General features: G+C 38.6%; 2 protein-coding genes and 2 long non-coding RNA genes across 14 annotated transcripts in view; 2 read left to right on the forward strand and 2 right to left on the reverse strand.

Moving 5' to 3' along the window:
* Nucleotides 1-33: 33 nt before the first annotated feature.
* LOC144043681 (uncharacterized) lies at nucleotides 34-4,591 on the forward strand. The gene is made up of 3 exons (XR_013291148.1): nucleotides 34-81; nucleotides 2,220-2,350; nucleotides 2,424-4,591. It is a non-coding gene; the product is annotated as an uncharacterized LOC144043681 (long non-coding RNA).
* Nucleotides 1,255-23,787, reverse strand: lrrcc1 (leucine rich repeat and coiled-coil centrosomal protein 1). 2 transcript variants are annotated; one of them, XM_077557570.1, is made up of 19 exons: nucleotides 23,461-23,786; nucleotides 18,932-19,137; nucleotides 17,469-17,534; nucleotides 17,224-17,391; nucleotides 13,366-13,532; nucleotides 12,244-12,447; nucleotides 11,912-12,093; nucleotides 10,284-10,440; nucleotides 10,064-10,212; nucleotides 8,367-8,571; nucleotides 7,075-7,193; nucleotides 6,785-6,986; nucleotides 6,462-6,647; nucleotides 6,214-6,388; nucleotides 3,748-3,911; nucleotides 3,467-3,675; nucleotides 2,389-2,526; nucleotides 2,182-2,317; nucleotides 1,255-1,441 (listed from the first exon to the last, which is right to left on the reverse strand). In XM_077557570.1, exons 1-19 carry the CDS (start codon nucleotides 23,511-23,513, stop codon nucleotides 1,325-1,327), a joined length of 3,003 nt encoding a protein of 1,000 aa, XP_077413696.1. In that variant the 5' UTR covers nucleotides 23,514-23,786; the 3' UTR covers nucleotides 1,255-1,324. The 2 variants fall into 2 exon arrangements, 1 of the variants encoding a protein (XP_077413696.1); XR_013291136.1 differs by lacking the exon at nucleotides 1,255-1,441 and having other exon boundaries at nucleotides 2,389-2,560; nucleotides 23,461-23,787.
* A 51-nt stretch (nucleotides 23,788-23,838) lies between these two features.
* LOC144043679 (uncharacterized) lies at nucleotides 23,839-27,151 on the forward strand. Of its 2 annotated transcripts, none has more exons than XR_013291145.1 (4): nucleotides 23,839-24,082; nucleotides 24,440-24,508; nucleotides 26,720-26,945; nucleotides 27,030-27,151. It is a non-coding gene; the product is annotated as an uncharacterized LOC144043679 (long non-coding RNA). The 2 variants fall into 2 exon arrangements; XR_013291146.1 differs by having other exon boundaries at nucleotides 26,822-26,945.
* The window catches only part of LOC144043678 (RNA-binding Raly-like protein), a 79,255-nt gene continuing 75,990 nt past the window's right edge, over nucleotides 24,214-27,478 (reverse strand). For 8 of the 9 annotated variants that reach the window (XR_013291141.1, XR_013291137.1, XR_013291143.1 and 5 more), the window contains 5 exons: nucleotides 27,005-27,106; nucleotides 26,757-26,914; nucleotides 26,068-26,105; nucleotides 25,146-25,193; nucleotides 24,214-24,877 (listed from right to left, as the gene is read on the reverse strand). Coding sequence is in view for 1 of the 9 variants with exons in the window: in XM_077557571.1 (XP_077413697.1) it covers nucleotides 26,073-26,105; nucleotides 26,757-26,914; nucleotides 27,005-27,106 (293 nt within the window). In the remaining 8 variants the exon portion in view is untranslated. The remainder of the gene's footprint in view (nucleotides 24,878-25,145; nucleotides 25,194-26,067; nucleotides 26,106-26,756; nucleotides 26,915-27,004; nucleotides 27,107-27,478) is intronic. The other variant, XM_077557571.1, reaches the window with a different exon arrangement.

Consider the following 27,478-nt stretch of genomic DNA (forward strand, 5'->3'; position numbering starts at 1 on the left):
AAAGAATTGACCCTGTCCCTCCACTTCCGCATGGGAGACCCCATGGAGAGGCGTCTTGACATGATGGAGGTCACGTTTGACGTAAGACTTTTAAATAATAAGCTTAAGAATCCCCCTTAAAGAAATTGATATAGAATACTTATGAGATAACTTGACCTGATCATGTTTTACTTGTACTTAAAAATAAAGAAATAATTACGTATTACGGTGTTTTGGGCAGGCACGACTGCAGTGTTCAGCACGTCTGCGTCACAGTTATGAGATTCTAGGCTATGTTGGTTCCCTTCCGCCATCCCAACATGCATGAACTTTTGAGTTCTTTTAATTTGAGCATTTGTATATGAGGTTAAAAAAAGTGTATGTAATATATGTAAACTAGTTCAACTAAGATAAATTAACATAGAAGTAAACAAATACATTTGAATTATCCAATTCAGAAACAAACAGATATATGCAATAAATATTACTGGACTATTAATAATGTAGATGCTCAAATAAAAAACAGAGGGTGTGTGACCTGCGATTGGCCTGCGACCACTGGCACAGGTGTCAAAATCCGGTCCTCGTGGGCCGGAGTCCTGCCTGATTTTGAGGTTTCCCTACTCTTAACACACCTGATTCAATGATCAGGATCATTATCAAGTTCCTGCAGAGCTTGCTGATTAGCTGATCATTTGAATCAGCTCTATTGGACAAAGGAAACCTCTACAACATGCAAGACCGGACTTTAACTCGTATGGTTTAGGGCAGTGGTTCTCAACCTGGTCCTCGGGGACCCCTATCCAGCCTGTTTTCCATGTTTCCCTCAGCAAACACAGATGAGGATCCTTATCAGGTTTCATGCAGAGCTTACTGATTAGCTGATCGTTTGAATTGCCTGTGTTGGCTGAGGAAGACATGGAAAATAGGCTGTTCAGGGGTCCCCGAGGACCGGGGTTGAGAACCACTGGTTTAGGGTGTACACACACTGGTATAAGGTGCCAGGCGACCCGCGACCCTAATGAAGACAAACGGTATATAGGAAATGGAAGGAGGGATGTTATTAGCTAGCTAGCCTTTCTTAATATTGAAATCCTTTGCAATCAAAATGAGCAGGTAGGAAAATGGATGGATAATTAGTTGTGTCATTTGTTTTTTGAGTTTGTGATAATTCCAGTATTTTGTAAAATATGGAACTAATTAGAATCCAGTAATTTTGTGCAGATGTGAAAAATGACTCTTGTAAAATAGAAATTAAATAATTTAATTAATCAAAACTTGCTTGTTACAAACAAAGAATACAGTTGCACACCAGCAATTTTAATCAACACATTACCATGATATTTTACCAGTTTAAATCTTTTAGTACACTGTTAAGACGTTTCATTTTCTCCTCTGTGATCCTCTTGCTGGCTTCCACCTCAAGCAGCAACTGACGCATCTCCTCCTCCACATTGAATACCTGAAATAACCAAAAAAGGAGTGTAACGTAAAGGTACAGCCATTCTAAGCGATTGGGGCCAAGTCCTGTCACAAATAGTGAAGAAGTGTGAATCTTGAGCACACCATAAAACCGTTGGCCTATATTAATTAACTGTAAATATTCAATTCAATACACAAAAAATATTTGTCCTGGGGGGCATTTAAAGGCACATAGAGCAGCAGATAAAAAAGAAAACAGTATAAAAATATGATCAGTAATTGCACATAAACAATAAGGCTAGTAGTCTTTAAAATGCAAAGAAAACAAAAAAATATGGAATAAATAAAAAAAGAAAAGAGAGAGACAATGTCCCGAGAATGTTCTGGTTTACTCCAAAGGAGCTGAGTTTCCTAAGGAGGCATACCAGAAACTATGATCCCAAAACTTTAATATGTTTACAACATTACAGGCTAAACTAAAAGCTCCACCTTGCCATACAGAAGTATTATGGTAAGTATCACTCCAACATACTGTACGTCCTTGATCCCGATTACTACTGTCAGGGATTGGTGCCATCTTGTGGCATCCTAGAGCTAAACATGCAAATATCACATTAAATGGGTTCCTATGTTGCTGTTTGTTAACTTACTGTAGCTTAAATCCAAAACAAATACTGAGCCATTATTTTTGGGTGTACCATAATACACTGCAAAGTATTCAAAACCATCAAATTCTGACCTGATTCAGATGAAAAGAGACCACTAATCTGTGTTTTTTACCTTCCGATTGGCTTCTTCAACCTGATTGTGTTTGTCAGTCGCCAGTTGAAGTAGCTCAGCCTGATGGGCGGCCTGGAGGGACTCCATCTGCGCACGAAAGGCGTCGTCCATGCAGCGCAGCCTCTCCACTGCCGCTCTGAAAGACGCAACAAGATGGAAGTTTAATAAGGCAAGTTCGTCTTTTCGAACACCTCGCCACAAACACACCTGTGTGCTTCGGTTAATTGCTCTTTCTCTTCTAGGAATGAGCGTTCCTTGCTGTCAAAGGTGTCCTTCATGCGCTTGACTTGGCTCTCCAGTTGAGTGAGCAGCTGAGTCTTCTCCTGCCACTTTTTAGTGGACTCGCTGAAAATTAAGAGAGGAATTGTACAACATCCTGCTGAATGAAACATAAGAGGACAGGAAGTTGAGTGTTCTGAATGTGCTGCACGAGTGTCTATATTTACAAACTACAGCTAAATCATGATCCATCAATCATTTATGTCTGACGTCTGTCTTATATTGCCTCCAGGTAGCCAGGCAGGCAGCAGCAAAATAGCCATTCAATTGGTGAAGTGTGTTATGGTATGTTTTAGGGGTGTTAGAAAAAAATCGATTCGGCAATATATCGCGATATTACAGCGCGCAATTGTCGAATCGATTTAATATGCGGTTGAATTGATTTTTAAACATCAATTTTTTATGGAAATATTCAACAAAATGTCTTACTTAGGGTTAGGATTCACACATTAAGTATGGAAGAATGTTATATTAATAGAACATTAAGCTTTAATATTTAGTTTCAGTGCTATTCAAACATGAAACAGACTGCAACCTGTCTGTTAAATGCAGTGGCTCAGTTATAAGCCTGAATTTTCAGATAAACAAATAAATGTTCATACAAATCTTACAGTGTACATGTACAAGTTTACTGATTAGTATTTTCTGAATTTTAGTTTAAAAAAAATCGCAATAATCAACTTATGGATTCGTATCAGGATTAATCGGAATCGAATCGTGATACAAATCGAATCGCCATATACTAGGCCATTCACACCCCTAGTATGTTTTTATAAAGTGAAATATTATAGAACGCTATATTACCCCCAAAAAAAGTGAGAGGCTGGAACGGATTAAAGGCATTTCCATTCATTTCAATATGGAAAGTTGATTTAGGATACAATGATATGAGTGATGAACACAGAACAAATTAACATGTAATAAGTAAGAAGTCAAGGCACCGCTGCATTTACTGTTTCTTATGTCAAAATCAGAACTGAGAAAAGTCACTCAAGACTGAATTTACCTGTGAACTCGTTTGACCTCTTCAACTTCAGCCTCCTTGTCCTCCAACTGCTGCTTCAGCTCCTCCTTGCGCAGGCTCAGGTGTTCAACACGTCCCTCCAGCTCCGACAGCCGAGACGTCTCCTCCTCGAGTTGCCGCTGGAACGTCTTCTCAGCCTGAGCCTTGTCATCGCGGAGCTTGCGGACCTGCTCGTCGCGCTCCAGCAACGTCTACGGAACAAGAAGAGACAGTAACATACCTGCTGCATGTTCATTTCACTTGGATGCACTCATCTGCCCTACTTCTTTGAGTTTGCGGATGGATTCTGTTTGATCCTCTATTATTTTGCCTTTGATTTTGAGGGCGTCGCTGTCCCGCGCAATATGCTTCTTCTGGGCCTCCACCTCAGCGGCCAGCGCCTCGATACGGGCCTCCAGACGTCCGCGGTCCTGAGCCAGAGATGCTCCTGTGGTGAAGACATACACGAGAAAGTGCATCGCCATTTATGAGCTCCACGAGGAGGATATGTTATCATTTTGGATTAGTTTGGGTGGACATTTCATATCTTGTCTGTATTAATTTAAGATGAACATTCATGTATTATGTTCAGACACTTTGTTCCTTCTTTTTCCTATTTGGGGATGACCGTTTTATATGAGCCTTCCTCAAATGTTCCTGTTGCGGGTGTGCCTTCATCCAATTCTGTCTCTTTGAGATCGGATTAAATACTCGTATTCCTTCGATCCGTTTCTTGGTCTGCCTCATTTCCCCTGTACTTTCATCTCAATCACTTCTCTTCCTTCATGCTATCCTTGTCATGTTTCCTCAGTCTTGCTTCATGTGCCTTGCCTGAAATGTTGGTTATCTTTACTAACCTCCTGTGATGTATTAATTTTGTATTTGTATATATGTATTGTCTTTGCAAGGCACTCCAGATATGCATCTCTTACGCTTTTCCTTCCGTTTACAGCAACGTTCATTTCTTCTACTTTTTGTGCTGCTGTTGCTTCCAATCAATACATGATGGCTGGTCTAACCACGGCTTTACAGAATTTACCCTTTAGTTTCATGGGGACTCTTCTGTCACATATCAGCTAATCCATATCCCTACCATCAAACCAAGATATTAAAAATGTGTTATCCTCTTTACAAGGTTATTACTTAATAATATATGTTTTAAATTAGTTTGAAGTGTAATGGAAGATATTGTGTTGTCTTCTCTCAAATGCAGAAAGCACTCTAGATAAGCATGTTAATTTTTGGTAAAAAAAAAAAAAATCCACAAATTGAAATATGTTAAAACTATCTCTAAAATATTTAAATTAAAGGGGATCGCAACCCCAAATTTTCTTTTACACTTCTTTACACTATGTTGTATGCGCCCCCACTAGTCTAAACAATGTTAATATTGTGTTTGTGGAATCAGCAGCAAAATATATTTTGTTATATTTCATGCATCTCAGGGGGCGGCCACTTTCCCACTTGCTGTTGACTGAAAATGACATAAGAGTTGCTCAGGGCATAGGTAACGAGCAAACACTGCTCAGCTTGCAAATGTCACATAACCAAATTCAGGAAATAGGCGAGCTGTGATTGGTTGTTGAGCCCTGAGCAATTGCAATGTCATGTTCAGTCGACAACAAGTGAAAAAATGGCCACCCCCTGTGATGGATAAAAATGGGTGGATTTTGTTGCTTAATTCATATTCCACAAACACAGTATTAATCAGAATACAAAGTTTGGACTAGTGGGGCTCTATAGAACATAATTGTTGTGAAGAACATTTTGGGGCTGACTTCCCCTCCAATATTGAAAAATATCTGTGATTTCTCTGTTTTCATCATTTTAGTCACATTTTTACAAAATGTGTAATGGTTATCGTGTACACATATAATCAAAGTAATGAACATTTCCTAGCACCTCCTTTTAAATGACAAATCCTCAAAATGCTCATCAAATTTTAGCATTTTTTCTCGTGATTCATTGTTGTCGTCAGGCAGCCGGGGTAGTGCCAAACGCCTAAAAATAAAATAAAGACAATCGCTTACCTCTTCGGGACGGCGGTGGCTAGCAAGAGCAGGATTGTCATTGTAGGAGCATGCATGCATGGCCCCAAACAAAATGTTTACTACATTACGCCCGCACAAGTTGATCCACGTTCACATTCATCCCTCTGAATTTTTGGCTTCGGGAAAGAATACATCCTACATATGTGGACGGTCGTATTGTCTGGAGTCGTTTTTGCAAGTTCCATAACAGCTGTGTTTACGTTTTTCCCCAGAGATAAACGAGAACAAAACAAGCACTACTAGCATAGGTCGTCAACGAGCCGGCTTCATTTTTGACCTCCTTCCGGCTCAAGCTGCTGAAGTCACGTGACCTTGCGGTCTAAAAATAACATATGTGCGGTACCCCATTAGACGATTTCCCACAACTCCTGATTTCTCACAGCATGGTCTGGGTCACCTGATTGAGATTTGCGCTCATTTGAGCAAATTACATAATAGAAGTTTGTCAAAATATTAGCCCTGGAGTTTGATCGAAATCGCTGCTTCAAACCAAATAATCTGACTTCCTGTTCAATTTTGGGCAGAGGGGCTTGAGACTTTTTCATGGGCTAATGTCATGATAAAACGTGTCCACCCAATTTTATGCCGGTAGGTACAACTGGTGTTGGTGATAATTTTTCCCTAACTTTCTTTCTCTTTCTTAGTGCCTATTAGAACCCAATCATTTCTTCTTCAGACACTTGATTGTTCTTCACCTACCTTGCTGAGCGAGTTCCTGCCCCCAGAGCTTCCTCTCTGCCCTGAGTCCATCGATGACAGACTCCTGCGCGCCGAGCTGGGACGACAGTCTTGCTTTTTCCTTTCTGAGCGCCTCCACCTGAAGGCGCATACGGCGGTCCTGATCCAGGTCGGCCTCCAGAGCCTGTGCGCGCCTCTGCGAGGAGACGGGGGTGATTTGACCAATTCTACCTATTCATGATGATCTTTTGATTTATGCACTCGGCTACCTTGAACTCAGTTATAGCGTCTCTCTTGGCATTGACGAGGTCTGAGATGCGGCTCTTCTGCTCCTTGACCAGCGCTGTGAGCTCCTGCACCAGGGAGGCGGATTTCTTCCCCGCCTGCTGCGACTGAGCCAGCGCCGCTCGCAGCTCCGGCAGCTCTGCCGTCATTTGATCGCACGCCTTCTTTACCTGCAAGAGGGGGAGAGAAATGCTGGCATGACTCATCCATTTCTGTTGTGCAAGGTGACAAGCAGCTACAATGAATAACCGTCAAAACATGATGGCATGACAGTAGTTGTATGACACGTCAACATTTATTGGCAGACCTCAGAGAAACGCGCAGCCTCAATCGTGAGTGCCATTCGAAATTCATCCTCCAGGGCTGCGTATGCTTTCTTGCCCTCCTCCACTTTGTCCTTCAATTCAGACTCCCTCTGAGCGTGGGTTTGCCTTTCAGAGGCCACTTCTCTTGCCACTGCTGCCAGGAAGTCTGTCCCGCCCGGCTGCAGCCGCATCTCCAGTTGCTTTCTAGGGACACAACGAGGAGCTGTATTTCTTTTTGAAATTGAGGACTGAAAAATGAATAAATGGATATGCTGAAGGAGAGGGGGCGCACCTGTGCTCTTGTTCTCGGCACGCCAGCAGTTCGTGCAACTGCTGCACTTTGGCTCGATGGGCGTCCAACTCGCGCTTCAGAGCCGCCACCTTGTTTTCCAGCTCCTGCTGCCGTTTCATCTGAAAGTAGACAACAAATCATATAAGGATATTAGAAATGAATTTCAAACGAGTCAATGATTGGAATTCATTTTATGCACCGTTATTTACAGTATAAAATACTGTACTTTGCTGCAATTGGCTGGCGACCAGTTTAGGGTGTACCCTGCTTCTCGCCCAAAGACAGTTGGATAAAAAAAGGCTTCATCATGACCGCGACTCTTGTGAGTCGTTACACAGAATGGCTCAATGGATTGTGTAAATTATGAAATTTTTATATTATTACATACTAACCATGGCTAAGATAGACCCCAGCACGCACGCAACCATGAACAGGATAAGTGGTAGTGTATATGGGTTGATGGATATGTTTTGTTAACTGATTTATTATATATTGTATTATAAAGTTACATTACATTTAGTTTCTTTAATCATACTTGAGGCCATAACCACAACATAAATATGTCTCATTAAAAGCCATTGAAAACGCAATATTTATTCTACATATGTATAATTTAAAATAAATACTGCATACAAAAGCAAACTCAACTTTTACCGTTTCACTTTGGACTACATTTGTTTACCAGATGGAGCAAGTTCCTCCAATTCAAAGCATGCAACATTGCACACCTTTTACTGCTTTCTGCCAAGGTGCCTTGCAACTGAACTGATAAGTGTTTCACTTTATGAAGCGTCTGATGTGTAAAAATCCACACCATGTTATAAACTAGTTCAGTAACAAAAAGTTAAAATCCACAAAATATAAAGAATAGGTGTTATTTTTACCATGTGGTGGCAAACTTTGTACCTGTTTTTTTTTTTTTTTAAATAATGTATGTAATGTAATGTAATTGATAGCTGTGCACAAACCAATTCGAAAGCTAATTTTTTTTACCTTTCAATTTTATATTTTATATTGAAAATGATTGAAGAATACAAACATTAGAAAAATAGACCAAGAAAGAAATACACAACTATTCAATAGATTTCTTCTCAAAAAATCTTTTAAAAAAGTAAAATATTAGACTAACAAAATATCAAACAAATACATAAACACAATAGGACAAACAAAATATTTCAAATATAAAAATATTTAAATATACAAAAATATATTTTGACAACAGAAAAAATCCCCAAAGTACAATTAAGTATTCCATTGTGATGAAGCTAATTGTTCAGTGTGTTCTTGTGCACCTCGTGGGCCTGCTGGCGAGCCCGCAGCGCCTCCCCGCGGGAGACATCTTCCTCTAGTCGCCGGAGCGCATGCTTGTGACGCTCCTCGCTGCCGCGCGCTTGCTCAAGCTGTTGGCTCAGCGAGCGGCAGCGCCCGTCAAGCTGCTCCACACGCGTCTCCAGCTCGCAGCGTCCCGATCGCTCCTTCAGCAGCACGTTTTTAAGCCTGCAGGGAGATGTGGAGTCACCTCACATATGTGGACGTGATTAACGAGTGCCGTCATTAAGACAGCAAGAGTGACAACAGATGCAAGCAATAGCGCCGGCATATGCTTGCCACCTTGCGTCTAATTGTGATCATACTGGAGATTTATCCGTGCCACCCATACACACTGACTGCCTGGATTCTCTTACAGCTGCAAGAGTCTCAGCTAAATAGCATCACAGTATGGAGTGAGAGCAATTCCTCTAGAAGACTTAAAACAAAACTTGGAAGGTCAAACCATTGTGTCATGATACGAGATGAAGCGAGCTGCGCACATACCGCTTATCAGGCCAAATTTGAGCAAATCCACCCATAGACGTTTAGACACAGCCGCCGCCCACAGTGTGCAATAGTTTTGTTGAACAAAGATGAGAAAATAAACAAGCACATATCCATATACGACCCGCTGTTTGTCATGATTGACACTGATTCACCCAACATGCTGAGTGACTAACAGTTTAGCTACTTAACAAGCAGCCAACTCTACACTCTGATTCACTGACTCTTTCTTCACACACCAGGCCTGGTCTCGCCTTTTCAAGTAATATACATTCAGTCACAGTCACAGATAACAGCATTTTAATACTATTTAATTATGTACTTAATTATAATATTATGAAGCCCTGTCTTTCCTGAAAATCCACATATTACATTTTGTTTTGTACTGTTAGGAAAAGGCTGGAACAGAATAAGTGCATTTTTAATCATTTCTATTGGAAAACATGACTTGAGATAGTGTTTTAATTTGCAAGCGTGGTCACGGAACAAATTAAACTACCGTAGTATCTAAGGCCCCACGTACTCTCATTTCTCTCTTTGTCTTTGGTTGGGCATACATTGTGCCTTAAATTGTGTACATCTACCGCTGCTAATTGTGATCCCAACTTTTTGCTGCATTATCTTGCGAAATTTCCCACACCCGTTTTCTCTGGGAGCAACCTTACAAGGGAGCCTCGTCTGCCTGTCTGGAATCTTCCAACATACAGCAGTGTGCTATCAGCTGGTGGTCAACACTAGCTGCTACTCCGCTAACATGGCACTCAACATTTAAATTGCGTACCCTTATTATTACGCGTCCATAGGTCCATTGATAGGCGTAATAGAAATGTGGCTATTATTGTATCTTATTATTTAAAAACACCAGCAGTCAAAACTTCTCGCCACCCGTGTATGGCAGTTATTGAAAATATTATTTAAAACATTGCCAGAATAGTTAGTACAAGTTTCAGAATGGACACAGCTGCGGCATGGAACAAATTAATTCACTTCACACAGAGCAGTTAAGACAAACCAACTTAAGACCGTAAAATATTGGGAACAGATATCAGCATGATTCTGTGTGGGTGCAACTACAGAAACACAATATTAGACAAACTGTTAAATGCTCTCTCTCTGACAATATCAATCGAAACGATTCAGCTGTTGCAGTTGTAATTAATGTGACATCTCGTACCGGTCGGTGGTGTGCACGGCCATGTTCTGCAAGTCCTTCTCCTCGCTGACTTTGGTCTTCAGACACTTGAGTTCATCCGTCAATTTGGTGACGGCCTGTTCGGCCTTCCAGCGCCTCTCCCTCTCCTGGTCCCGCTCCTCCACAATAGCCTGGTGCATACGCAGATTCAAGTGCGTGAAGACATAAACCGGATAAAGGGAAATAAACATCCACGACGCACCTTATATGTTTCCTCCTCACTAGACTTCCATTTCACATGGATCGGCCCCTTGCCGGCTTTCCTTGTCAGAACTGATGCATCAACGCCCCCTTTGGCGGTGGCAGAAGTGCGCATGACGGCAGGCTTTGCAACCCTCGGTTTAGGATTTTCCTGATCGCTGCAGACAAAACAAATAAAAATGTATGAAACTGGATTCAAAATAAACTCATATTGGGAAAAAGCAGAATAAAAAAAAAACCATCAGAACAAAAAAATAGTTTTTAAATGCACAATGAAAAATACAAAAATACAAGGTTAAATTATTTTAAAATGTGATTTAAATAGTGACATTTTGGGTTAAAGGACAAAAAATAAGCAATTAGTAAAACAAAAAAATGATAAAACTATCTATATAGAAAATAAGATTTAAAAACAGAATATTAGGGATGCACAATAATGCTATTTTCAATCAATACCGATAAACCAATAATTTAGAAAGTGCCAATGCCGATAACCGATAAGTGTGCCAAGTACTTGAATACAAATATACTTTTGAGTCCTACTTTAAGTCTAACATGCACAAATACATTGAAACATTGTGTAAAGCACCATGAAGCTGAATTTTATTGATATCTCTGCTTTAAAGACAACCAGTAATTAATTCATTTTGAGTTTGCCAAAACAAAACATTCATGTTTTAATAATACAACAAAAAACTGTGAAAATAACATTTTGGGGAAAGAAAGCCCACACTGGCGACTGCCATGTCGCCATGATGCATCTTCTGTGAACACGAGATTGCACGCATTATGACGTCACAAATATGACCATAGGAGAGGGGAGGGGTTAAGGACTTGGGCAAGTCTATTATTAGCGGCGGATTTCTTTATCATCTGGTTTATCTGTTTGATGTCAAATTGGTCGATAATTGTCAATAATTATCGGCCACCAATATTATCGTGCACCCCTACAGAATATTGAAACGTAAATAGAAAATATTAGATGAAAAATATAAATATCACTCAAAATTATGGAAACGTAAAATAAAATAGAAAAATTAGATACACAAATGTATTGTGACAAATACAATAATATAAAAAAAAAACAGCAACTGGACAATAGGAGAAAAAATATGAGATGAAATATATGAATATGAACAAATTATGATGAAACACAAAAATGTTTGGACAACAATATGAGACAAAATATTAATGTAAATGAAAAAATATAAAAACATTGTGAAATGTGAATTATATAAAATATTAGACAAAAAAAAAATCACATCATTCATTTATTCTGCCTTAACCTCATCCATTAAGGACCCTTGTTGGTATTGGGAACAGACATCAGTCCAGTGAAGTTGTAGGGAGTTTGGTGGTGACATTTCAATGTCATTTTATTACTGACAGTACAGTTTTCACTGAAGATTACTGAAGCTCGTGTGTGAATCTCTGATGAAGCAAGATGAAGGAGTGGAGCAGAGAGACACGATTGTTAATCAAAGGGAGGATAATTTCTTTCCTTCTAATCTCTCCACCTGATATCGGCTGAATCAGGCCAAGTGAAATTGAAATATCTGTGGTATGATGCCAAGAAAAGCTCAGAAAATAGCAAAATTCATTATTAACTAATTGGAGCAAACAAATCACCTGTCTGATCTCTTGCTCGTCCTTGTCAATGTGGGCTTACGATATTTTGGGTTAGCTGAGCGAGCGTCATTTTCCTTGCTGCTGTCGCACTCGCTTTCCGACGTGCGGTCTGCGTCATTTAAGGCCTTTCGTGCCTTTACCGCAGAGTCGCTAGGCCGGCTGGACTTGTGCCTTGAAGAAGCCTGAGAAAAACAATAAATAAGAATTATTCAATGAATTTCTGTTGACCTCATTTAAATACTTTTGAAACTTTACACACCATTACAAATTAATAAAATACTAATGAAAATATTCCTATAACATTATTGTGTGCAGTGTTATAATGAAAGCACCTGCTGAATAAGGTGGGACACCTGCTGCTCCAGTTTCTTGACACGCTCTTCGTTAACAGCCAGTGTTCGGTCCACATCTACCTGTTGGACCTGCTGCTGATTGATGCGCTGCCTGCTGGGTGCTGACACTGGATCGGCGAAGGATTCACTCTGTCCAAAGTGGGTCAGAACTTCCCTGATATTGGGTGTGGTCAGAAGAACATCCTATAACAAGGAAGACATGTTTTCCATTTAACTAGAGATGAAACAGTAGGTACATTGTTGTCATTTCACCATAAAAGATTATGTTAAAATTATTATCACCATATTGCTAAAACAAATATATCAGAGATTGGCTAATGAGACTATTTCAAGTCAAAATATCACGTACACTTGCACTTTCTGACAAGCGCAAAAGAAATAATGCAACAACTGAAAATACAATTAAATATTAGACAAAGCCCTTAGAAAATACAAAAATATTTGGAACAAATACTCAAATATTGGATGTGGAAATAATAATACTGTATTAAAAATATTAAGCTAAAAAAAAAGAAGATTATAAGCTATACATTCTGGAAAAAAAAAGAAGAAAACTGTTAGCAGAAATGCTAGCAGATGAAAAATACACAAATATTACAATCATAATAAAAGTAAAACAAAAAATACAACAAATGAAAAACACTTGACAATATTAGACAATATTAGAGAAAGATGAGTACCGATATCTAATACTAGCCTTATTTTAAGGAATCACACTCGCAATGGCTTCTTGATACCAAGGGCTGTCAATACCAATGACTTGCCATCCTCTCATTTGTCCAATAAAATGCCATTTCTCATGCATATACTGTATCTTAATAAGAGTTAAATTAATGTGTAGAACACATTGTTAGTGTGTATTTAACAACATTATGCATTTATTTGATGCAAATATGTCTACATATACAATTTGTAATACAAATACAAAATCAGCAAATGAAAAATACAGAAATAGAAATGTATTTTTTAAATCGCAATAGACAAAAACGTGAAAATATTAGACAAGATAGAAAACATCCAAAATAAATATTTTGACAAAAAAAGAACAAATTTAGACATATGAAACAACGGGATAAAACCAGGAGAGGTGTTTAAACTCACCGCTTCATTGTTGCTGGCATCGGAGAGCAGGAGTAGGTCCACGTAGTTCTCCAGCCCGGGTATGTCGCACGGGCTGTCAGTTGGGGAATACGACAGCTGTCCCAGACGATCCAGGCCATCGAGAAACGACACTTGTGGCAGCGACTGCATCACCATCTCGTGGTAGCCTGCGGCAAATCACACAAGTAATAATAATAATAATAATAATAATGCATTTGATTTATATAGCGCTTTTTTGGACACTCAAAGACGCTTCACAGTGGGTGCATTATTCGTGCGCTCACACATTCACACTCTGGCGGTGGTAAAGTACTTAAGTAGCCACAGCTGCCCCGGGGCAGACTGACGGAAGCGTGGCAGCCAGTGTGTGCCTACGGCCCCTCCGACCACCACCAAACATTCGCACCTTCCATACACCAGTGTGAGTAGCACTGGAGGCAATGTTTGTGACAACAAACAACGCATCGAACAGACGACCTTCTGGTTACTGAACGACCGTCCTTACACCTTGAGCCACGGCTGCCGGGGTACCAGGTAGCACTCGGCACCACTGATAAAAAATAAATAGTGTGGAATTCATCTCAACTCATATAAATCTGGAAAGCTTTGCTTTTTGTTAGTGTGCATTTACCATCATTTTGCATTTATTTGATATAAATATGCCTCAAACAGTGACCTTTACTCCAATAGACGCCATGCCTCTATTAAACACTGTGTTTGTGTGTGTTCGTGTGCGTGTGGAAGATTTCCTGGCGCTAAAAGAATTCTCTTTATTTACTTGAACACTTACTTTTGTGTAAGGCAAATTGACAAAAATCTCCCCCACAAATAAGTGTCATTTTTTCCCTTTTTGGGCCGCACCAAATATCCTGTATGTGAAGTTATCCTAACATTCCCTGACATAAAAGTGTTTTTTTTTTTTTTTTACCAAATTGAAAAAAAAAACCTTTTGCAGAATTAATAAAAATGCGCCCTGGCCAGGAAATGGCAATAATTTTGTTTTTGGATCGCACCATAAATCAGATGTGTTTGTGTTTCTTTAAGCAACTTTAAATGCTACTTTTTCGCGTAAGCTGCATGTCTGACTAATTGCCCAAAATCAATTCCATAAACAAGTAAGTGCTTCCTCCTCTGCTTCTTAAACATTTCACCATAGAAAGGTACCAGTGACGGCAAAGAGGAACATGTGAGGTCTGGGGACTCAGAAAACCAGTCAGCACTGACTGGTCAGTTGAGTCCCCAGTGGGCAGTTTAAGGCACACCTGTGCACTAATCATGGTTTGTGAAAAATATTTGAGAGAAATTGTGATATTGGATATGTGGGAGAAGATTTAGATCAGTGGTGTCCAAACTCGGTCCTCGGGGGCCGGTAGTCCTGCAGGTTTTGGAGGTTTCCCTGCTCCAACGCACCTGTTTCAATCAACAGGATTGTTATCAGGCTTAGTAGAGCTTGCTGATGAGCTTCAGCTGTGTTGGAGGAGAGAAATATCCAAAACCTGCGGGACTACCGGCCCCCGAGGACCGAGTTTGGACACCACTGATTTAGATCTTTGAGTTCATCAAAAAAAAAAAAAAAAGGAGCAAAAACATAATCATATTTTTGTTGAGTATATGTATTTTTACCAAAAAATTGTAATTCATCCATCCATCCATCCATTTTCTTAACCGCTTGTCCCCACCAGCTGGCTTCGGGCAGTAGGCGGGGTATACCCTGAACTGGTTGCCAGCCAATCGCAGGGCACACAGAGACGAACAGTCATCCACACTCACAATCACAACCAGGGACAATTTGGAGTGTTCAATTAACCTGCCATGCATGTCTTTGGAATGTGGGAGGAAATCGGAGTAATCAGAAAAAAAAAACACGCAAGCACGGGGAGAACATGCAAACTCCACCCAGGTGGGCCGAAGCCCGAACTTGATCTCACTTCCTTTGCACTCTTTTTATAGTTATTTTTGTCTAATATTTCATGTTATTAAATGTTTTTACTTGTCTGATATTTGATGACTGTTTCTAATATTTTTCATAAATATTTTTTATTTAAAAATATGCATATTTTTCATCTGTTTTCTGTTTGTAATGTTTTTTTGTTGTTGTAATGTTTTATCTAATATGTGTACATTTTTCACTGTAACGGGATTCTGGATGGCCAAAGGAAGTGGGTTTTTCAATTTATTGTCACAAACTCAAAATAACATTCCCAACATCAGGGGTGTCAAACTTACATGCAGAAAATGTGCTCTTCTCTGTAGTGGCTCACACTGACTGCAAGACAGAGGACGGCCCCCTTTTAAACACCCAGTCCCTCCCCCTAAACCAGGGGGTGTCAAACGTACGGCCTGCGGGCCAGATCAGGCCCACACAGGGGTTCAATCCGGCCAGCGAGATAATCTTGTAAAGCATAGGTGTCAAACTCCGGTCCTCGAGGGCTGCAGTCCTGCAGGTTTTGGAGGTTTCGCTCTTCCAACACAAGCTGATTCCTATCAGCAGGATTGTTACCAGGCTTATGCAGAGCTTGCTGATCAGCTGATCATATATCAGCTGTGTTGGACAAGGGAAACATCCAAAACCTGCAGGACTCCGGCCCTCGAGGACCGGAGTTTGACACCTATTAACCAGACGGGCAAAATCAAAACATATCAATTTGTAATTTCACAAACAATGCTCAGATAAGCAATGAAACTTGTACACGGAATTGACCTGGCTGTCGTTATTTTACACACAACCTAAAGTTACGGTTTGTTGACAAAAACATAGACCAACATAAATCAAACATAAATGTGCTGAATACGACACACATTCAGCTATTGGTAACACAAACACATATGAGATGGATTAACATCCTATAACTTCATTAACTGCGCCACACCAGGCATTCTGGGAACAATATACTGTATATCATCGCTGTGAAAAACACTTATGTCCTTTTGTTTTTTTATGTTCTTGGGATGTCTGCATTCTGTTTAATCCCATAAACGTAAAAATGTAAAAACATGCAAATCTGTGTAGAACTGTGCCAATTGTTATAAATAAAATAATAGTTATATACCATGATTTTACCGGTCTGGCCTACTTAAAATATTTTCCTCCATGTGGCCCCTGAACTAATATGTGTTTGACACCCCTGCCCTAAGCCAATTAATTCTAAAATATAACATTTTTCAACAACAATATTATAGAAAAATACAACGATTGAACCTGGCATATCACTGCACGCCAAAACTGCTCGGGTACAATGGAAAAAATATTTGACTGAAGAAGCTGGTATTTTGCAGTGACGTCATGAGGCTGAAGTTAAAGCATCACTCAGTTTGTCAGTGGAGACCAACGCGATGGATAAGTGGCAGAAAACATGTGAAGAAACTGAGCGGACGGACGAGGATCGGGACACAATTTTCTTTTATTGTCTAATATTTGGTGTTTTGTTTTGACTTATACCCATTCGCACGTGTGACAGATTTTTCTTTGAGCATTATCATCTATTTTCCCATTATTTTCTATGGAAAGATGTATTTCGTATGAAAGTGATTTGGGGGGATTATTTTGACTCGGTTTGTCTGAAAACTATTACAAATACAATCCTTGAACATTTATTTATGCCAATGTTTTATAGTGGCAGGCAGAAGAATTACGGCAAAAAAAGAAAAACGAAAGCTGTCATTCATAAAACGACTTATATATAATATGGCTTCCTGTGAGTATATCATCTTGATGTTCAATTAAACAGACTCAGATTTGCCATAGAAGTAAGAGAATAAATTAGATCATCATCTTGGTCATATAACAGTTAGGAAACACTGTGTAGAAAATCAGGGTGAAGCAGCTTCCAAGTATCATTATGACAGTCACGGTCTCACCTGGCGTCAAGCACAGCGGGTTGTCCTTGCCGCCGTGGCTCAAAAGCACCTCTCTCAACTCCCGCAATCCCAGCAGACACTGCAGGAGGTGCTCGATGCTGCCAAGGCGGTTGCTATGGAGACTGAGGTGCTTGAGTTTGCGTCCGGGGCCGTGGAGATGCAATAGGCCTGGCGGGCACATCACAATCACCGCGACGGCCAATAAAAGACAATTGGGGTCCTGCAAAATTCCCGACTGAACTCACCGCTGAGGTCGTTTATCTGATTGAAGGACAAGTCTAACCTTGTTAAATTCACCAAGCCGTTCAGTCCTGTGGGTCACAAAAGAGTTATGAAAAACACAACAGTCATTCCAGCAGACGTGTCTCCTAGCGCAGTGGCTCCAAAAGTGGTACGAGTACCATTAGCGGTATGAAATAATCATTGAAATTAAGACAGTGGCACCTTGAGGTACGAGTTTAATTAGTTCAAGGCCATGCTGAGAAAACTCACCTCTCTCCTCATTGAAATAAATGGAAATGCCATTAGTGAAGGGTGGTGCTGTGCTTTGCTATTGCTTAATGACGAACACGAGGGCATGCGCCGTTACTGTTAGGGGTGGGAATCTTTGAATGTCTCACGATTCGATTCGATTCCGATTTTTGGGCCTGCGATTTGATTCAGAATTGATTTCCGATTAAGAACGATTTTTGATTCAAAATGATTTGATGGACAATGATTTTGCTTCAATCTATAGATGTGCAAGGAATTGTAATGATCTACTCAAGTCTGACTCGCTAATGATAATTAGCGCGCTACTCGCGGCACTTTTACCACTTAAAAAAAATGGCTCCACACTGAAAAAAAACTAACTGTTATTGGAATAACTTGATTGTGACTTTTTCCTTCTACTCTCTAATGTGGCTACAACTTAACAGTGTATTAGACCGCGTGGAACCACACTGCCCCTCAGTGGCCAAACTGGATACAACATGAACAGCGTTCCAAATAAAGACACACACAGACAAAGACAAGGCACTATAAAATAATTTAAATAAAATCGATTTGGGGAAATTTTAAATCGATTTTGAATCTTACTAAATGAAAATCGCGATTCTTATGAGAATTGATTTTTTGGCACACCCCTAGTTACTGTATTTTAATGTTGGTCATTAGGGACACACAAACTATTTTTTTGAGACCCAGTACAAGTACAACATTTGAATACTTGCTGATACCGAGTACCAATACTTGATATTGCCATTTGGACCTACAATTGTGATGCTAATGTATTTAATTTCAATCAAATATTGTTCAAAAACACAAACCTTTCTTGAACATAGCATTATAAACATATGCTAAGTTCAAGGAAGGTTTATGTTTTGTATTGTATTGCCATACATTTTTCTTAAATGTAACTATTTTAATTATGTGCCGTCTCAGTTGGAACACTTGGGGTACTAAAAGTCTTGTTGCCCATGATATCTTTGAAGTATCTACACACAACTGACATGGCCCCTACCTGGAAGGTATGTCAAACTGAGCTTATAAGGGAGTATCGGTACATTTTTTACGAGTATGAGTACTGTACAGAAGTACAGCATTGATACTGGTTATTATGTGTCTACTTTGAGAGCTAAGTATTTTTTTGAGGTGGTACTTGGTTTAAAAGATTTTTAAAAAATCAATAAATTGAGAGCTGTTCTAGTGCATAATGGCGCGTTCTCACCCTCAATCTTTTTGATGGCATTGCAGGATAAATTTAAAGTTCTCAGGGCCGTGAGAGTAGCGAGACCCTCAATTTTAGCGATGCAGTTGGAGGAGAGGTCCAAGTGTGTCAGGAGCCACGCCGATGTCAGGCCCTCGATCCTCGGGATGCGGTTGCAGTGCAGGTTGAGCGACGTGACAGTGGGACGCAGGGGAACCTCCAGCAAGCTAGACGAGAAGAGACACTGCACTCCTTATTCCTTTATCAACAATGAAGCTGTCTAAGGAGGGTAGTTTGAAGTCTAAAGATGAACAACATGGAACAAAATGCATGGTAAAAAAGCACAAAATATATTTTTGGGCCAAAAACAAATATACAGAAATACAAAAATAAAAACCGCAATAGCTACAAAATACACAAATAGGAGTTGAGCAATTAAAAAATAGCAGGGGGAAAATTTGAAATATAACAAAAATATAAAAAATACATGAATAAAACACATTAGCTGAAAAAAACACAAATCTGAATATACAAGAATTAGAAAATAGTAAAATTCCGAAAAGTGTCATGACAAAAACAGAACAATACCAGCTGAAAAACACAAATAAAATAAAATATTAGAAACAACCTACAAAATATTAACTGACAAAAAATGTGCAAATATTTTTTTTAAAAAGTACAAATATTACATGTAAAATATGCTACATATTTGCAAAGATGACAAAATACTCAAACATTATTAGAATTAGGGACAAAAATAAATTTGGCAATATATCGCGATCTTACAGCGCGCATTTCTCAAATCGATTTAATATGCGGCCGAATTGATGTTTAAACATAAATATTTTTATGGAAATATTCAACAAAACGTCTTACTTTGGGTTAGGGTTCACACTAGGGATGCACGATAATATCGGTGACGTCAAACAGATAAACCAGATAATAAAGAAATCTGCCGATGATAATAATAGACATGCCACATTGGTCCATCTGTTGTGGTTGTGGCTCAAGTTGTGCCCTCCTCAACCCCTCCCCTCGCCTATTTTAGTGTTGCATATTTGTGATGTCATAATACACACAACCTCGTGTTCACAGAAGATGCATCATGGCGGCATGGCAGTCACCAGTGGGGGCCTTCTTTACTGTGTCTCCCTAAAATGTTATCCTCACAGTTTTTTGTTGCATTTTTAAAACATGTTTTGGCAAACTCAAAATGAGTTACTGGTTGTCTTTGAAGCAGAGATATCAATAAAATTCAGCTTCAAGGTGCTTTACACACACAATGTTTCAATGTATTTGTACATGTTAGACTTATAGTAGGACGCAAAAGTAAATTTGTATTCAAGTTAATTTGGCAAACAATTATCGGCTTACTAATCGGTTATTGACATCGGCACTTTCTAAATGATTGGTTTATCGTATTGGTTGAAAATAGCATTATCGTGCATCCCTAGTTCACACGTTAAGCATGGAAGAATGTTATTTAAATGGAACATTAAGCCTTAATATTTTATCTCAATGCTGTTCAAACATGAAACTGATTGCAACAGATTGTTTGTTAAATACAGTGGCTCAGTTATAGGCCTGAATTTTCAGATAAATAAATACATTTTCATACAAATCTTACAGTGTACATTGTACATGTACAAGTTTACTGATTAGTATTTTCTAAATTTGAGTTCACAAAAATCACAATAATCATTTTATAGATTCGTATCGGGATTAATCGATATCAAACCGAATTGTGACCTATGAATCGTGATACGGATCGAATCGCCACGTACTAGGCAATTTCCTCCCCTTATTAGAATTAAAGTAATACAAAATGTTAGTAAAAGGCAGAAATATTAATGCTAAAATATTTTTAAAATAGTATGAAATGAACCAGGTTCATGATTTTCAGTTGTGGCACTACAGATGTTGAAGCAACACTGACTGTGCACAGGGTATTGAAATAGAAAGGACTAATGAAATTAAGTTTCTATGTATTATTATTGATGAACATTTAACATGGAAAGCACATATAGAACATGTCAAATCTAAGGTATCGCAAACCGCAGCCGTTTTACACAAGGTTAAAGAACCATTGAACAAGAATGCTTTGTTATTGTTAGGGCCAGACCGATTATAATCGGCCGATTATTGCCCTTCAAACATCTACCAAAACAATAGGCCAATTGGCCGATTATTTTCCCCTTAAAGCATTATAAACGTTATTGAGAGAAACCCAAAGTTTCCGACGCTGTGAAAGTACCCTGAATGCAGCATTTTTGCTTGCGTATCATGATTAGCAACCAGCAAGTGTGTAGCATATGTTATTCTGGTTATTCTGTTGTCCCCCGAGCGTCCTCTAAACTGTTTAATGACATCCCAGTTGGAGTTAACTGTAAAACTAAACACAATACAAAAAGAGTAGCACCCACTGTATATTTAAATACAAAACATGCTTCATTTTTAAAACATCGCTAAAAGCGGAGGGAGGATCCCATTCAAATGCTAAGCGGAAGTTAGCATCAACTTCGGGAGTGTTTTTCCTTCATATAACGAATCTTCACACACAAATGGTGTGGGAACACATACCCACAGGTAAGATAACATGACACAAAAGCACAAATTCTTCCCAATGTGTGAAAAATGAGTTATTTTAATAGAATTCAATCGCATTTTTCTTCTGTACTCATTTTAAGTGTGTACAGCATGGATGCACGGCAACATACTGCCCCCAAGAGGCCAAAACGCGCAGGCACAGTCAGTATTTGTTCTTACAGTTTTTTCAGTTGCTATTATTTGAGTATATTCTATTCTTATTTTTATTTTGTCATTGTCCTTTCAAATTATATTTAAAGTTGATATTTCAAGGATTCAAAGCATTTATTTTCTCAAAATTTAAGGATGCAAGCATCCAATGATTTTTTTTGTCTTAACACACATTTCCACATGAAATTTGTTGATGAGATCATTCAAAGCAGAGTAAATCTTAATAGTGAAAGTTAGGAAAGGGGGGGATAGTTTTATGCATTATATGTATATTTTAAAATAACCGGCCGATTAATCGGTAATCGTTATTTTTTTCTGCCAAAAATCAGTATTGGCCTAAAAAAATGCATATCGGTCGGGCCGTAGTTAGTGTTATATAATTCATTGATTGTTCCATACCTGAACTATGTGTGGAAGTACACAGCCAAAACCTACAATGAACCCACTTTTCTTTTACAGAAACGTGCTATTCGTGTCGTTTTCTGATAAGGATTCAGAGACCACAGTAATCCAATTTTTATGCAACTTAAAACTTTGAAATTTAATGAATTGATGGCCTTAAAATAATGTATAAAGCCCATCTTGAAATCTTACCAATTAACATGCAAATCAATATATATATATTTTTTTTAAGGGAAAGTGAGTTTTTAGTAAAAAGAAATTACGCGGAACAGATATTTTTTCCAAACCTCAACACAGAACAAAACAAAAAGAACGATGTATTTCAACTCAAGGTGTCAGTTTGTGGAACAATCTGGATTATAAAACAAAATTATCTCAGGCCATTTGCATTTTTAAAAAATGTATAAAAGCACAATTTCTGGATAAATATTAGTGTTATTCCGATACCGATACTGGTATCGACAGAGGCCCCGATACTGCATTAAAACAGTGGTATCGGTGAGTACTAACAGGTAACATGCCAATACCATTAATTCTGACGCTAATATAGGACTTTGAATGCAGCATTTTGTGTCTTGCTCATGCACGGCATTCACCGATATGTGACATGTTCGCTGCATGCCGAGCTAAGATATCCTTTTGGCCCTTGAATGCTCTGAACCAATGGCAGGACAGCTTTTCATGTTGAGAAAAAAGATAGATAGATATTGGCATGGTATTGGCAAAGCTGGGTATTGGAATCGGTATCGGGGGCCAAAGAACTGTATCGGAACAACACTAATAAATATCAAAAGTACAAGGGCATTCTATTTAATTATTTTTGTTTAATTGTTACTCAGAAAGCGTCTTGACTGTTTGCTGTCATTTATTTTGTGTTGACTTTTTTGTGTGTTGATTAGGGATAGACATGAGTTTTTCTTCTTTCTGTCCTCTTTCTTTTTCTTTTAAAGATTTTTTTTTATTGAATATTTATATAAACATAAATGGGGTAAGAGCTCAAGTAAAAAAATACACAAGAAAAAAAGAAAAGAAAAGATTTCAAACATTAGAAGCACAATATACTGGACAAGAAAAATAAATAAAAAGCTAATAAAACAAAATTTTAATGTAATACAACAAAATTGACAAACAAATACGATATCTTGTGTTGTAGTCATCTTCTATTTACTTGCTTCGACAACGAAAAGAATGTAATAAAATGACAACATCAACCTACCTGCATTTTTGTTACAACAACGTTAAAAGAACACCGAACTCCAGTATTTTATTGTGGCTGGATGCTGGACTGTGCCACTGTCATGCATCATCGACACCGCGAGGGGCGAGCTCGACTCGGTAAAAGCAGATCTCTATATACGGCTCTGGGTAAAAGACACGACAACGGCGCTTACCTTGAAATATTCTTGTCGATGAGGCTTATTTCCTTTTCTTCCATAACATGCATCGACTACAAACCCAAAGGTTTACAGCCACAAACGTTAACGTACGTCACCAATACTAGAAAGTTCACTTTTATAGCGAGTAGATGGTCATGGACTCATGGTAACAAAAAGTTTTGACGAATAGTCAAAAAATCACGATTTGTAGTGAAATATTAAATAATAAAAAAAATAAGTTGTTGTTTTTCATTGTAACCTGACCAACACAACATTTAAAGCTTGCTTGGTTTAGCTTCTTCATCGTTGAACTGGCCGCTTCTTTCCTGTTTATGTGACGTCACAGAGATCAACATCCGGGACGAGTCCATTACTCCGCCCCCAGGTGGACAACGCATGCGTATATGGATTTTTCAACAAGTAACTGCTTTGTGGATTTAATTTAACATTTATTACACATACAGCTGAAACATCCCAAACAAAAATCTGTTGGAAAAAGTTTATCGCAAAATAAATGCAGGTAATTTCTGCAGTTGTGTGAAGTTAGCGCCCCCAATACAGATATCCATTAAACAAACAACAACTATCAAACAAAAAAAACACCTTTCGTCAAATAAAATCCTGACACTCTTAAAAGGTGAGTAATCTCTTTAAAAATATATCATGCCTCTAAATACCCCAAAATCTGAAACTGAGAAAAGTAACACCAAATACATTTTCAAAATGCTTTGCTTGTATTAAACAGCTTATTCTGTCTTCTTGTGTGCAAAGAAAAAAAAAAATCAAAGGCATCGTCTCTTAAAAAAAAAAAAAAATGCAGTAAATGTACCCTGGTAGTAAATGGAACTTGTATGGGAGGAACTGGTTTATTCAAAAAACGCATCATACTGCTGTACAACCAAAGCAATGAATACAAATGATTCATGAGAGTCACTTTGTTTGGTTACTAGTACTACATGCTGATTGTAAAAAATATGCATCTTTTCTTTGACAGAACAGAACAAGAAGACAGTGTAAGATGGACGCTGTGTGACAGAAAGAGAGAGACAAAATGGCTGTACAGGTAAAGCAAAGCACATGAAGTGATCCTCTTACATTCATATTTTCAACATACATTTGCTGTACAACAGAATTATAGACAATACAGACAATAGATGCTGAAGCACACAGCATATTGTACTTACAAGTTAGCATTTGCTGATTGCTTTTTTTCCCACTTGATCTTGCTGCTCAACACGAGCAGTTTGGATGACAAACACATTGGGAGTGTCAATGTTTTGTTTTTTAAAATCAGATGAGGCAAACACACATCAAATAAGTCGTTCCCTTTCCTCCATTGCTGATGTTTCATTTCAAACAGTCCTGGCAGATGGAGGCTTTGCTGGTTAACTCTTCTGCAATCTTTGTGCACCGCAGGCTTCCCTTCGCTTCACTGGAAAACACATAAGGGAGGCTGCATGGAAAATGATTGTCTTTTTGTAGGTTGTTACATGAGCTTGGTGGAAAATCAATGCCGAAATAGAAACACCACAAATACAGTATTCTTCTTCTAACCCCTCATAAAAATATATTCTTTGAAGGTGTGTAAAAAAAAAAGCCTCCCTGCAAATAAATGCTTGGTATATACTCAGCATGTAAATAGAGAAACATTCCCTGAACCCCCCCCCCCCCAAAACAAAAAAAAACAAAACAAGCCTTACCTTTAATAAACGCCGTGCACTCTGTCAAGTTAGAGAAATAGATGCCTCCTAAAAATAAATTAAAAATAAATAAACCAAATGCCTTGTACACGAAAAACCCAGAATAAAGGCTTTGACTCTTAAAAAACACCTTACATTCAAAAAGCCAAGCACGGTATATCGTAAAGAGAGGCTTCACTGATACTTAAGGGGGTTGAGAAAATACTTTATAAATATATTTTAGAATATTAACAACAATGCTGGGGCGCTTAACTTGGTCTATACATATTTAAGACGAGGCTGCAGATTTGAGTCAATTAATGGAAGCAAGAGTTCAAAGTAAACATGTTGAAGCTGCATTTAGCTGTTATGCTGCACGCAAATGGAATAAGCTGTCCACAGAAGCGAAGTCAAAAAGTAAATCCAGGTTAAAACCTTTTTTTTCCCCTATACCTTTGCTCAGGTCTTGTAAATATTTTAAATCTTATTTTTTTTCTTTTAATCATTTTAGAAAACTACTCTTATTTATTTACTCTTAAATGCTTTTGAAGTTTTCTATTAATGTGTTTTAACACTGTGAATGTATGTTCGTGTAGTATTGTAATTATTGTAAGTTACTTTTGTTTTCTCTGCTTTGCTTCCGAATGTCATTAACTGTTGTGTTTGTTGATGCTTGTAGATGTTGTATACTGTATTTGCTTGTGTAAAGCACACTGAGTTGCCTTGTGTATGAAATGTGCTATTCAGATAAAATTGCCTTGACTTGCCTAGGCACACCACAGTTGAGTAAATAAATAACCCAAACAAAGCCTGAAAAAAGCTTTAATAAACGATTGGCACTATGCAGTTGGCTAAAGAAATACCCCAAATAAAGGTCTCTTACGACATTTAGAAGCTCACGCGTGTTGTTCAGTACTGCAATTGTTGTCCTTTCAAAACTGACCTTGCTCAGTTGTCGATATCTGATATGTGGTTCTCTCTCTGCAATTACAAAAACACAATAATAATAATAATAATAATAATAATAACAATAACAATAACAATAATAGTTCCTTTAAATCCAGTAGGGGAGGAGACTGGGGCTTGAATCACTGCTAGTACTTTTTTTTTGTGTGTGTGTTATTATTTTTTATTTTTTCTGGAAGAAGCTAGTTTTCAAATATATAACATTAACAATGCTTACTTTAGGTTGTGCAAAATGGTTAATTGGGACTCTTTTAATCTCAAAATGTGCTATTCTCTTCTCAGATAGTACCCCTGACCTTATAAGGAAGAAACAAGTATCCACTTTTTAGTTGTGCCCTCCGGTGGAGAAGACAATTGCAATGTGACAATTTACTCATGTGACAACAAGCCCGCCGGTCTCCTCTACTACTTTCCTATTAGCCAGGGCTATGACACCCAAACAAGGATATTTTATCACATCCCCCCCCCCCCCCCTTTTTTATACAGTTAACAGTAATGATGAAACATGACTTCAGACATTGTCTGTAGAGTTGATAAAGGTTTTATGCTGATTTTATTTTATGATGTTATTTTCTGTGGGAAACTGAAATTAGACTGTCAATCAAAAGTGAGCAGTATTATTATTACAGGTTTTGTAGATTGGATGTTATTATTCTGACATCTCACCATGTCACCGGCGCCCTCGTCCTCAAAATAATCGTCGCCGCCGTCTGTCATCTCCCCCGCCTCAGCCTCGGCTGCCGCCTCCAGGTCCTCTCCACCGGAGTGGTCGGCCTGGTCGCCGTGGTGACACTCGCACGCCTCCTCGTGTTTCCTCTGCATCTCTGGAGAAGGACAGAGCACCAAAACCCCAACGTAATATGAATACATTTAGCCAGCATATACTGTACTGTAACTTTTAATTAATGTCCTACCATGCTGCCTCTCAAATTTGTCCAGCCTCCCCAGCAGGGAATCGATCTTGGTCTTGATCTGCGACAGTTCCTTTTTGATGCTCAACAGCTGCTCTGTCTTCACTATGCACATGCCAATAAAACAGAAGGATTACGATTTCATTGTCATTTTGATGGCTATCAGTAGAATCAAATTTTTTTTTTAAAAACTGCACTTTATCCATCTTTTTGGATTGACATTTTGCTTTTCTTTAAAGGAAAAATCAACTCACAAAAAAAATTCTTGACAATATGTTCTCTGCAGCCCCACTAGTCTAAATACGGTTTTTTGGTTAATATTGTGTTAGTGGAATATGAGTTAAGCAGCAAAATCCAGCAGTTTTTAACAATATCAGAAGGCGGCCATTTTGCCACTTGCTGTCGAGTGAAAATAACAAGTCTCAGGTAACAACCAATCACAGCTCAGCTTCAGAAAACAGGTAAGCCGTGATTAGT

This window comes from Vanacampus margaritifer, chromosome 2, assembly GCF_051991255.1.
Source record: "Vanacampus margaritifer isolate UIUO_Vmar chromosome 2, RoL_Vmar_1.0, whole genome shotgun sequence".
In the NCBI taxonomy this organism is placed as follows: Eukaryota; Metazoa; Chordata; class Actinopteri; order Syngnathiformes; family Syngnathidae; genus Vanacampus; species Vanacampus margaritifer.